Source organism: Artemia franciscana, chromosome 4 (assembly GCF_032884065.1).
Source record: "Artemia franciscana chromosome 4, ASM3288406v1, whole genome shotgun sequence".
Classification (NCBI taxonomy): Eukaryota; Metazoa; Arthropoda; class Branchiopoda; order Anostraca; family Artemiidae; genus Artemia; species Artemia franciscana.
Window position 1 is genome coordinate 33,319,885 of NC_088866.1, and position 13,035 is coordinate 33,332,919.

At 36.5% G+C, this 13,035-nt stretch overlaps 1 protein-coding gene across 1 annotated transcript; it reads right to left on the reverse strand.

Moving 5' to 3' along the window:
• Positions 1–3,105: 3,105 nt before the first annotated feature.
• Positions 3,106–11,358, reverse strand: LOC136026320 (macrophage mannose receptor 1-like). Its single transcript, XM_065702743.1, has 2 exons — positions 11,218–11,358; positions 3,106–4,150 (listed from the first exon to the last, which is right to left on the reverse strand). Exons 1-2 carry the CDS (start codon positions 11,267–11,269, stop codon positions 3,270–3,272), a joined length of 933 nt encoding a protein of 310 aa, XP_065558815.1. The 5' UTR covers positions 11,270–11,358; the 3' UTR covers positions 3,106–3,269.
• Between the last annotated feature and the right edge of the window lie 1,677 nt (positions 11,359–13,035).

Consider the following 13,035-nt stretch of genomic DNA (forward strand, 5'->3'; position numbering starts at 1 on the left):
TCAAGTCAACGTACAAGTTCTTTTAGAACAATGCAATGAAGAAGATAAAATTACTTGGGCCTTAACCTGGGTTTCCCATTGCTATTCGACGAAGCTGATTCATCTTGAACTATTTTTCATTCAAGGATAGGACATACAAAACTAGGGTACAATAAGATCAAAAGAAGAACAAATTACAAAAAACAACCTGCTACAACAGTTCTTTCCTATCTTGCTTTATATGATCCTAAAGTATGATCCATAGGTTAAGTTAGATGATACTTGAAATCCTAAGGACCCTTAACTATAGAGAAATCCCGTTTATTTGTATAAATTAATAACGTAAATAATTAAACCCAACTAACAGGACCTGCTAGTGCAGAAGGTAGATCACCAGACTCTCCATTTCGGGGTTATGGGCGTGAGTCGGACCTATTCCATTTAGGATGAAAGTTGCTTCTGTGGAGGAAAAATCATTATTAGGAATAGATAGTTATAGACGCATAAATAATTCGGGAATACGAGGGGAATCTTTCCGCTTCTTAAACTAGACCTACGTTCCCCGGGCAACATGAAGTGTTGTGACAACCTTTGTCCGGCTTCGCCGACTAAAGTGTTGCGAGAGCAACACTTTGGCTTTGTTTCTTCGCTATTGGTCAGTAATCACATAATCAAAAGCTATTCCTCAGCGTTGAAAAAACAACAAAAAAATAATATCGAAAGAAGGAGCTAAATTGACTTTGCAGCCAGTTGAACTTTATCCTTTTCAAATGTAGACATCGTGACGGATGAAAACTCGGAACAATATCTTATATAATTAGTTGGTATTATAAAGCTATCCCTAGCTTTTCAGGATCAAAATACTATAGATGACATTCTATTAATTATTACTATCTCATTGTATATTAATATTAAGACTATCTCATTGTTTTACATTCTTGATTTTGCTTGTTTCTTCACTATCGGCTAAATGATGAAGTTGTCAGCCTATCGAAGTTTTTAAAACGGTATGTTCAAACAAGAACGAAATAAGTTATCACATGACCAAAGGCTATTCCTCAGCGTTGAAAAAACAACACCGAGAAAATAATATCTAAAGAAGGGACAAAATTGACTTTGCAGCAAGTTGAACTTTATCCTGTTCAATCGTAGACATCGTGACGGATGAAAACTCGGAACAATATCTTATATAATCTAGTTGGTATTATAAAGCTATCCGTAACTTTTCAGGATTAAATTACCACAGGTTACACTAGTTATTACGAAACTACCTCATTGTTTTACATTATCGTTTGTACCTGTTGCGTAAACACATAATTCTGTCAGATCTAAAGAGATAGAATACAATGTGCACCAATTTGCACAAATTTCTAGCCCAAAGTGAACAGATTCTAACTTACAAGTCCCTCTCTCGTGATAGACATCAAGTTCACCGGAAACAAACACATGGGTACACCAACTAGCAAAAGTTGCAAACCCCTCATCGCTGAAGATGATTGTAGCCCAACAGCTGATTATTACTTTCAAATCTGCTACATGTCTTACCACTGGAACCAAATTGGTTTAACCATCAAATACACCGGAAACACATGAGAGGTACACCAACTAGCAAAAGTACCAAACTCCTCATTGCCGATAATGATTATGAGCTAACAGCCGTTTCTCGTCCAAAGTGAACCGATTCTTACTTATAAGTCCCTCTCCCGTGATAGGCATCAAGTTCAGCGGAAACGAATAAATGGGTACACAAACTAGCATAGTTGCAAACCCCTCATCGCTGAAGTTGACTCTAGCCTAATAGCAGATTATTACTTACATGTCTTAATACTGGGACCAAATTGGTTTTACCATCAAATACACTGGAAACAAATAATAGATACACCAACTAGCAAAAGTTGCTAACCCCTCATTTCCCAAGGTGATTATTACCTAACAGCCGACTGTTGCTTAAAAGTCCTCTATATGTCTCACAATTTGTATCGGCCTGGATTTCGTTTCAGTGTGTACCTTACTATTGAAGTTGTCAACCCCTTAAGACTTTCAAACTGGTATACCTCACGAAGGAATTTTTGTACCAAAACATGGATGTCATATACTTGGATCAGCTCATCAAAAGCTATCGACTGCCATTGAAAAAAAGTCTATCTGTCTTGGTTCAAAAGTTGATTTTTTTTTGCCGTAGGCTAACTATCTAACGACACCACTTAGAAAGGAGCAAAGGATAAGCTCCAATTTCTTTAGCAATGAGAGAACTTTTAAAGTTTATTAGGCACATCAGATACCATTTCTCTACCGCAATCCTAAGTCCGAAAAACCGAATGATAAACTCGCTGAAATCACAAACAGAAATGGATTGAAACAATAGATGGCAGCACTTTTGGACCCGTGGGAAAATGTCATATTTTTACTTGTGTAAATATTTCTATTTGTCACTCAAAGAAGATATATTGGCTGTGGTGCCGGATAACTGCTGCAGATATTTAACACTTATAGATTTTAGTCCATCTTCAATTTGAAACTGGCGCCTGCCTGCTAGAACGAGGCTTTCCACTCGAAAGCAGAAACATGGTTTGATGAAACGAAAGCTTGGCTGCACAACTTCGGATACTCCTCTCTGACATAGTCTATATAACTCCACTTCACTTCGCACACCATAGGCTCTGGCTTGTGAACAAGCAAAAACCATACTTTTCGGCCCCAGGAAAGAGTTCCGTGGAGCTTTCCAAAATGTAATTTCATATTCATCAATCCGACCCGAGGTCCACACTTTCCTTTAGAACCGCGCAAGTTAGACCCTTACCAGTTTCCAGGAATAAGTGAGATCGGTGGCATTGGTAAAAAAAAAAAAAAAAAATACGGGACAAAACCAAAGTGTTGCTCTCGCAACACAATGAGCATATCCAAAGTACTGGTTGTTGTGCCTCTATCCTGTTTTTTCTCACGGCTATGAGATCGAGATGAAACTCTCAGGCAAAATATTTCAGGGATAGGGGAGGAGTAGGCACGGTGACTTTGGTTTTTGGAGGGATGGGACAAAATTATCTTTCCTGTATCAATAATACTATTAAGTCTAAATCTTTTTCTCATTTCCTTTGTATTTGTTGAATTAGAAGCAAAAGGCTGTAATATTATTCCATGAATGTTTTATTTTTTGCTGAAAATAACACATCCTTGCAAACTTAACCACACAAAAAGTATTAAAACAAAAACACTTAGCATCTAGCTATTTTTTAATCGGTTATAGTCTAGAGAGTTGTTCTAAGGTAAACGTAGGAATTCCAATTCTTATTTTAATGATGTAGGATTATTTTTACATCACTATACGTTGGCACCTTGCATACAACAATTAAACTGCTACTAGTAGAAGAACTAGCCTGCCAATATCCACTAGAATCAATATAACCTAAGGAGTAGCTATTATAGGAACTATACCAGTTCTCATAATTCATATAGGTACCATCTACCCAATAAATTGAACTATACAAGCAGCCAATCCAAGCTGTGCTTGGTATAATTTCTCGAATAAAGTTATTTTCTTCACTAGAATGGATTGAGACCATATCAGCACCTTCACTTCTACAAGCGGCAACACCATCTCCCCAATACATACTCGATTTCACTGAATAGCAATAGCAGGCATTATTTTGGAAGCATTTTTCTGTATAGTTTTGAGGACATGGATCGGGTTGTAGTGTTGTTGTTGGTGGAACTGTAGTTGTTGGTATAGAAAGCGGCATCTCACAGAGGATTGGTCGCAATTCAGTACAAGGACTATCACGCCATTTGAAGGGCACGGTATAGCCCTCGTCTTCGTATCCCATATAATGAACACAGTCACTGGAATTGGCTCCATTTGTGGGTGCATCATCGTTCCAGCTGGTATAGTCCAAATCGCTTTCATCAACCCATTTAAATGTATTATTAATTCTTCTCAGTCCTATCCAGGCACCGCGTCGTAAGTCGTTTGGAAACACGTAAAGGAACTTGTTATTTTCTTCTGAATGGATTGAAGGAAGATTTCCTCCGAAACCGTTACAAATCTGTTCAGCAATTTCGTAGCGAACGTAACCGTCAACGTATTGAAAGCAGCTGCAGTCATTTTCATTACTGCAAACTAGGCTCCATCCATCTGCACAATATGCTCTGTTTTTTGAGTCTGAATGCTTCTGGTCTAAAAAAAAAAGTTTAAAATCCACTACGAGGAAATACTTGATGATAGTTATTTTCTACTGAGCACTGAACCTTCACATTTATCATTGTTCTCCTTTCGCAGAAGCACAGGAGTTCTACTGTGTCAGCATTATCATTACTTCTTCCCCAAAAGAATGGACTTTTTACAATTGTTTTCTTATATTTTAGAGTGCTTCGCTTATGTCATTCATCGTTCGAGTTTTTCATCAGTAAAAGTTTTTACATTATATCCTTTTAGTTTTCTTTTTCACGAATGCCCCCAATATATACTTGTGTTTTGCAGGTGCTCACAAACACCGGGTAGCATCACTCTAAAGATCCAAAATAATTCCTCATGTATGAGTTCTAGCACCAGTTGGGAAAACTTACAACCTCTCACCGATAGATATGATGTGGCGCCAATGCTAATTTTCTACAACATCTCCTATTACCCTCCGTTTGATGACTTATCTCTCTAATAGTACCTCCGTTTGCATGGCAAACAGTCATAACCTTAGTAAATTCGAACTAAGCACAAGAGTAAACGCCCCACACTGAGGGCGTGTCCAACAGCTCTGTTCTTGCTATCAGAGTGTTTTAAGTCCATCTATTTTTCCAGCCCCTTCCCCCATCTCTTGTTTCTTCAGGCTATACAGCTTTAGCGTATAGACAAAAATTTAGTAATTTTTCTGGTTGTAGGTATTTTGTAACTATTTCTCAATAATAGTTAGCACATAATCTCAAATAATACCAAAGTAGAATTAAGAAAGAGCTGTGACACAGTCAAGCGGGTAAATTTACGATTTATTAAGTACTTTTCTAGGTTAAACATGATCACACCATTTGATATGCGTTTTGACGCTAGTTCCAAATATGTAAAGAAGAGATAAGATTTATTCATAAAATACACACAAAATGTTGCACTTTACTTTTCCCCCAAAGGCACATTGGTCTGTAAATAAGGGGGGAGACAAATAAGTCTCTTATTCTGAGAAAAATCTCCAGACCCCTTCAGACTGCCTATAATCTCCATCTCAGATACTGGTGCCCCCTCAAGCAGTGGCACTTCTTTAGACAATTGCGATACCCTTATAGCTGATAATAGCTGATATGGCTAATCTATAGACAATAATACAGAATTTGACTCTTAAAAAAAAACGAGTTGGATAAATTGGGAATCATACCTATGCCTACAAATGGTGACTGTTTATTGGGCAACTTCTGCTCCCCCTAACAGATAACCCATCTATAGATAATAATGCAGAATTTGACCCTTTAATCGACAAAGAATTGGAAAAATTTGAATTCATACCGATGGCTAAGAACAGCGACCCTTTATTAGACAATTTCTTTGCCCCTTCATGTGCCTTCATGAGCTGGGGAAATCTCGACTCACATCGATGCCAAGAAACACTGACTACATTCACATTTTTTAAGCATATCATTTGGTGACGTAATATTACTTTGGAATTAAGGGAAAAAATAACCTGAAGTATTTCTTAACATCTTAACGCTTAGGTCTACTCTAGAAAATGCAAATAAAATGCCGTTTCTATATATATAAAAATGTAGCGTCAGTCCGTCTGTCTGTTACACTATCTTTACCGTTACACGTTATTACCGTTACATGAACTCAAAAAATTGAGGCTCTTTTTAAATTTTATTAAATTGCTTAAAATGTAAAAAACTGGTGATTGCACAAATATTCAATATTTTTTGACAATGGATTAAAGCAATTCGAATACCTTATAACAGAAAACCAAAAGGTTGAAGTTTAGTAGAAATTGTTGAAGTTTAGAATGCTTGCTGCTCAAAGAAAATTTGGCAAAGTGTCAATTAACATAAAAAAGAAGTTATTATTAATTTGCTTAAAATGTAAAAAACTGGTGATTGCACAAATATTTCTATAAATTTCGACAATGGATTAAAGCAATTCGAAAGCCTCAAAACAGAAAACTAAACCAATTTACGCTACCAATTCGATCCAAAAATGACATAGCGTTGCCGGGACCCAGAATATAAGGGAAAATGAGAATCCATATATAGAAGCCTGCCAAGTGCCATGCTGGGGTCCGCAGGGACCGGTGGCAAAGCTGCAAGGACCCAGCACTGTCTGTGGTTAGAACACAATGGACAATGAGAATCCATATATAGAAGCCTGTCGCATGCCATGATGGGGCCCGGTGGCGAAGCCGCAGGGACCCAGCACTATCTGCGGTTAGAACGCAAGGGAAAATGAGAATCCGTATACAGAAACCTGCCGCGTGCCATGCTGGGGCCCACGGGGACCGGTGGCAAAGCCGCCGGGACCCAGCACTGTCTGATGTTAGATCACAAGGGACAATGAGAATCCATATATAGAAGTCTGCCGCGTGCCAAGCTTGTCACGGTGGCGAAGCCACCGGAACCCAGCTAGTATATATATATATATATATATATATATATATATATATATATATATATATATATATATATATATATATATATATATATATATATATATATATATATAGCACAGGAAGCCCAGCGGCTTCGCCGCCGGGCCCCGACATATATATAACGACAGTTTAGAAGACTAACTGTCGTTAGTCTTCTAAACGCAGACAATTTGAGCCTTTTCTTGATGCCATGACGTCCAAATGGACCTTAGATTAGAAGTAGTTGCTTTCTAAATTACGTTTTTTTGTTGTTTTTTTTTATTAGACCTTTAACTTTTGCCTCAGACTGTTTTTTTTTATCATTATGAAAGCCATATTGCCGAACTTTTGTTTCTTTTAATTGTTAACGTGGTCGGACAAAGCTTCTTTTTTCCAACGATTTATCTAGTCCGGGTTTTTGATTTTCAAAGGTATGTTAGGCAAAAATAACCTCATTCAATTCAAAATCAAAACAAAGTCATCATCGCTATCATTTTCAATTTTATTAGTTAGTTTTACCTCGGCTTGCCATTCGTCATTATGAAATACATATTGCCGAATCTTTTAACAAGAAAATGGTCGGCATTAATGACCTTATCCATGTCAAACTCCCAAACCCAATCATCGTCGCTATCATTTTCAATTTTGACATGTTGTTATTCCCTCTGTCCGGGTTGATTTTCATTTACTCACTCACATGCTCGGTGTCACATGTCTTCTAACCGCGTGTGTCTTGGCTCTTCATTTTCATTTTTGACTTGCTCACATGCTCAGTATTACATGTTTTCTAACCCCATGTGTCTTTACTTTTCATTTTTGACACGCCGCCGCTGTTCTTGTAACTGCGTCTTTATTTGCTTTTGATTTTCATATTTGACTCGCTCACTTTCTCAGTGTTGCATGTCATCTAAAAGACTGTTAACAAATTTTCTAATACTTTTGACCTATGTAGATCAATTTTTTTTACGCGAGAAAATCCCAAGATACCAACTTTCCCACAAAAATATAGAGCCGTCTTTGAGAAAAAAACATATATATATATATATATATATATATATATATATATATATATATATATATATATATATATATATATATATATATATATATATATATATATATATCAAACAGTTCGTGGTAACGAACTGTAGTAAGGAGCGACCCGGCTCAATAGTAACCAAAACTCTAAAAAATGGAATTTTGATACCAATAGCTACATCAAAAGAATCGCATTTTAATGTTGGTTTTAAATATATAAGTTTCATCAAGTTTAGTCTTACCCATCAAAAGTTAAGAGCCTGAGAAAATTTGCGTTATTTTAGAAAATAGGGGGAAACACCCCCTAAAAGTGATAGAATCTTAACGAAAATCACACCATCAGATTTAGCGTATCAGAGAACCCTACTGTAGAAGTTTCGAGCTCCTATGTACAAAAATGTGGAATTTTGCATTTTTTGCCAGAAGGCAGATCACGGATGCGTGTTTATTTGTTTTTTTTCCCAGGGGTGATCGTATCGACCCAGTTGTCCCAGAATGTTGCAAGAGGGCTCATTCTAACGGAAATGAAAAGTTCTAGTGCCCTTTTTAAGTGACCAAAAAAATTGGAGGGCACCTAGGCCCCCTCCTACGCTAATTATTTTCCCAAAGTCAACGGATCAAAATTCTGAGATAGCCATTTTATTCAGCGTAGTCGAAAAACCTTATAACTATGTCTTTGGGGACGACTTACTCCCCCACAGTCCCCGTGGGAGGGGCAACAAGTTACAAACTTTGACCTGTGCTCACATATAGTAATGGTTATTGGGAAGTATACAGGCGTTTTCAGGAGGATTTTTTTGGTTTGGGGGAGGGGTTGAGAAGAGGGGGATATGCTGGGGGAACTTTCCTTCGAGAATTTGTAATGGGAGAAGAAAATTTCCATGAAGGGAGAGCAGGATTTACTAGCAAAATTAAAAAAAAAAAAAACAATTAAAAAATAAAAGTGAAAAAGCTTTTTCAGCTGGGAGTAAGGAACAGCAATAAAACTTAAAACAAACAGAAATTATTACCCATATAAGGGGCTCACCTCCTTCTAATACCTCGCTCTTTACGCTAAAGTATTTTCAGTAATTTCAACTACTTATTCTACGGCTTTTGTGATTCAGGGGGTCATTCTTAATGAATTGGGATAAAATTTAAGCTTTAGTGTAAAGAGCGAGGAACTGACGATGGGGCGAATCCCCTCATATATGTAATAAAAACATGAGACTACAAAAGTTCTTTACGTAAGCTAATTTATAAGTTACGTAAATCTTTTACCAATAAAAAGATTCGTAAAAAATTAAAAGTTCTAGTTGCCTTTTTAATTAGCCAAAAAATCGGGGGGCAACTAGGCTTCGTCCCTCGCTCTTTTTTTCTCAAAATCATTCGATCAAAATTATGAGAAAGCCATTGAGCCAAAAAAAATATGCAAATTTCGTTTTGATTATTCCTCTGCGGAGAGCCAAAATCAAAACATGCATTGATTCAAAAACGTTCAGAAATTAAATAAAAGAAAACAAGTTTTTTTAACTGAAAGTAAGGAGCGACATTAAAACTTAAAACTCACAGAAATTACTTCGTATATGAAAGAGGCTGCTTCCTCATCAACGCCGCGCTCTTTACGCTAAAGTTATTTACTGTTTTAAAAAGAAGAATTGAGAGAAAGAGTCAAACTTTAGCGTAAAGAGCGGGGCGTTGATGAGGAAGCAGCCTCTTTCATATACGAAGTAATTTCTGTGCGTTTTAAGTTTTAAAGTCGCTCCTTACTTTCAGTTAAAAAAACTTGTTTTTTTTTTATTTAATATATATATATATATATATATATATATATATATATATATATATATATATATATATATATATATATATATATATATATATATATATATATATATATATATATACTAGCTGTTGGGGTGGCGCTTCGCGCCACCCCAACACCTAGTTGGTGGGGCGCTTCGCGCCCCCCCGCGCGCGTAAGTCGTTACGCGCCATATTAGTTACGCGCCATTGTAGTTGTGTCCCTGTGTCCCACCTGTGAATAGAGATAGATATAAATATATGTTTTTAACTACGTAAAACATGCAAATATACAACATTCTTCGCTGTCCCATTGTCTGTGCATATAAATAGATTGTCAGGTCTACTGACTCTTGAACATGCAACATATAATTGTCCATGGGAAAAACAATCCGTATTCAGATCTATATCTCATTATTCTAATGATGTGTCCCTGTGTCCCGGTCGTCATTTATATTCCCTGTGTCCCGGTCGTCATTTGTGTCCCGGTGTCCCAGTTTGTAATTTCTCTTTGAGTGTCCCGGTCGTCATTTATATTCCCTGTGTCCCGGTCGTCATTTGTGTCCCGGTGTCCCGGTCTGTAATTTCTATTCGAACAATCCCTGTGTCCCGGTCGTCATTTATATATCCCGCCTGTGCCCCCGGCGTCCCCGTTGTAGTTGTGTCCCTGTGTCCCGGTCGTCATTTATATTCCCTGTGTCCCGGTCGTGATTTGTGTCCGGGTGTCCCAGTCTGTAATTTCTCTTTGAGGTTCCCGGTCGTCACTTATATTCCCTCTGTCTCGGTCGTCATTTGTGTCGTGAACAAATGTCTTAAATACCGTTAATGACGTCACCGTCAAAGCAAAAATGACGACAACTAATTTCATGACGTCAGTCAACACAGAAACATGACGTCACCTGATCCACAGACAGACAGACAACTTATTTTTATATATATATATATATATGTATATATATAATTATTTATATATAACCCTCCCCTTTCCCTCGACTAAGGCTATCTTAATGTCTAAATACTTTTCGCGTTGACTAAAACTAGAAGCCCCTGAACACAAATGCATGAAAGTCGCTTGTGTTCACATTTTTATATTTCCTGGATATTAGTAATCTGACAATACCCGACGGGCTTATTAGTAATCATCCCCTTATTTTCAATTAATTTAAAAATGCAGTCTTCGCTTTACATGAGGGAAAAATGTTCCATTAGGGATTTGTCTGGGGGGGAGGATATTCCACTCGAGGCTGATAGAAATATTTGAGGGCATTTCACAAATGTTGGGGTAATTTTTTTCGCAAGTCGGAATTTTCTGTAGGGGAATTTTTTAAGCGGGGGAAGGAATTTCCATGGGGTGGGGGGTTTTCGAAGGTCAATTTTCTGTAAGAGGCTTTTTCAAATACTTTGAAAATTAAGCAACCGCTAATAATACGCAGGTGGGGGAGTTTGCATGACAAAGAAATTTTCAGGGGGATATCCTTTGGATATCCTTGATTTTGAGATTGCATTATGTCCGTGGAATAAGCTAGATAAAAAAAGCATTAGTTTAAGTTAATAAAGTTTAAGTTGAAGAGAACAATGAAAGAAAGAGATAAAAAAATGTTGTGAAAAAAAATTGTAATCCAACCGAAAAATATCTTATCAGTCATGTTATAGTAGTTGTAAAAGAAGCAAAATAAAATAAACTTAAACAGTCACCAACACGATTTTAAGGATATTAGTTACCACTACTTACTGTCTCATCTACTGTAGCAAATACTAACGGATTTACGACAAAGCACTGTTAACACGAAAAAAATAGTTGACAGAATAGTATAATAAAATCTCAAGATACCTGCCCAGGATGAGCTGAGAAAGACAAGCAAGTAAAGAAACATTGAAATCATCTTGAAAGATTGATTTGAAAACTATTAGGAGACACAGATTTGTACTGTATTTTTATCTAAAACAAACATTGACATCAGAGTAATTTATAGGGATGATTTCATGGATCCAAGATCAAATCGATAAATCATCAACCTTATCCAAATAACAAACAAATGAGAACATTTTCCAAGATTTACTATAACTAAAAGGTTCTTTTTAACTGTCCATAACACATTCAGGAATTATGCTGCGTATTATCTAACAAATCTGGTTCGCCTCTCTGGAATCGGTTATGATTTGCTTACTTTTAGTGAGAAAAACTACGATGCAGTTATATATTAATAAAATATTTAACATTTTAATGGGATTGGGGGTAAGGTTAGGTTTTAATCTAATGCAGTCTGCGCGACCTGCTTTTCATAATTCCTTGCCGCAGCTTTCGCATTTTTTTTTCTATATTGTCATCATATTTGGTATATTTCATCGTAATTAACCTAACTTCACTTCTTAAGTGTGTTCTGGATTGTTAATAGATACCAATTAGAATTTTACAAACGCTGTAGGTAGCTATGTGACCTGAGGCCAACATAGCTACGTACGCTTCAACACCTCCCAACTCTATTCAAAGCCTCCCTTTTTACACCCTCCCAGTAGGTTCATATTACCTTTAAATCTTTCTTCACTAAATCCTCCCACCCCAACCACGGACGTTCTCCAGTCACTGTTGGCCGAAAAGGACAATTTATGGTAATCATTCATCCGCAGAACGTGCCCTAGCCACCTCAACCTTCCTCTAATTGTAACGCTAGAAAGCAGGATTGAACCACACTTTTCGTACAGCCTATTGTTTGAAATACGGGGTGCCGTACAGTGCACAGAGTCAGTGGTGCACCCACTCAAAACAATGTGTAGACAATTACAAATATGCAACCTACATTTAAGTGTGTGTTTTTTTACGTTCAACAAATTTTATCTTTGTTTTCAACTCTTTATTTAAACAACAAATATGCCTCGTCACTTCAAGAGCCCTTTATTAGTGGAAGGATAATATCCTGCTCAAATTTTTTCGCAAGACTCTGGATAAAAGCCTTTCTTTTATTGATTTTTTTATCCTTATTTTCAATCCTATTTTATATCTCTAAGTTTCAATTCTAAGACTTTAAACTTTGATGTTTCAGAAACAAAACTCCCCATAAATTTTCAGATATCTGCAATTACACTCTTCAAAATTCAGCGAATTAAACTTTTAATCAATTTTTGACAACAATTCTATTTACGATAATAAAATTCTTTACATTTAAAAAGTTAAATTCTTTTTTAAGGCTTCTAAGATTTTAAGTTTTCAGATTTATTCATCTAAACTCTATAAAATTCTATCAATTCAGCTCATGTATCATTTATCGTATTCAACTATCGTTCTAGTTTTCTCTTAATTTTAATTTTGATTAATATTAATAGGTTGCTGAAAATACTCATCAGTATTTTATTCTTCCCATTACAAATGTAGGAGTACCTAAATTAGTAGGCTGCCTCCCTATTTTGCACCCTGAAGGGCACGACCGTATGCAGAAGAATCTGCTTACTTTGTAGTTGAAGTGATCTTCATTGAGACGTTTTATGGTATCGTATATTGTTAAGCACCTAGTGTGGCAGATGTAGGCACTAAAAAGGAATAAAAGTTAAAAATACCACCCATACTCAATATTGTCTTCCCCAGTTCAAACTTTCTCACTACCATCGATACTTTCTTCACATACATTTTCAACTCCATCAAAAATATCACTAT

What these genes read in the sequence shown, in the direction of transcription:
- LOC136026320 (XM_065702743.1), bottom strand. Translation starts at nt 11,269, where the DNA reads ATGATTTCAATGTTTCTTTACTTGCTTGTCTTTCTCAGCTCATCCTGG. An exon ending in TCTCAGCTCATCCTGGGCAG is followed by an intron (nt 4,151 to 11,217) that starts GTATCTTGAGAT and finishes TTTTTTTTTTAG; the next exon opens with ACCAGAAGCATTCAGACTCA.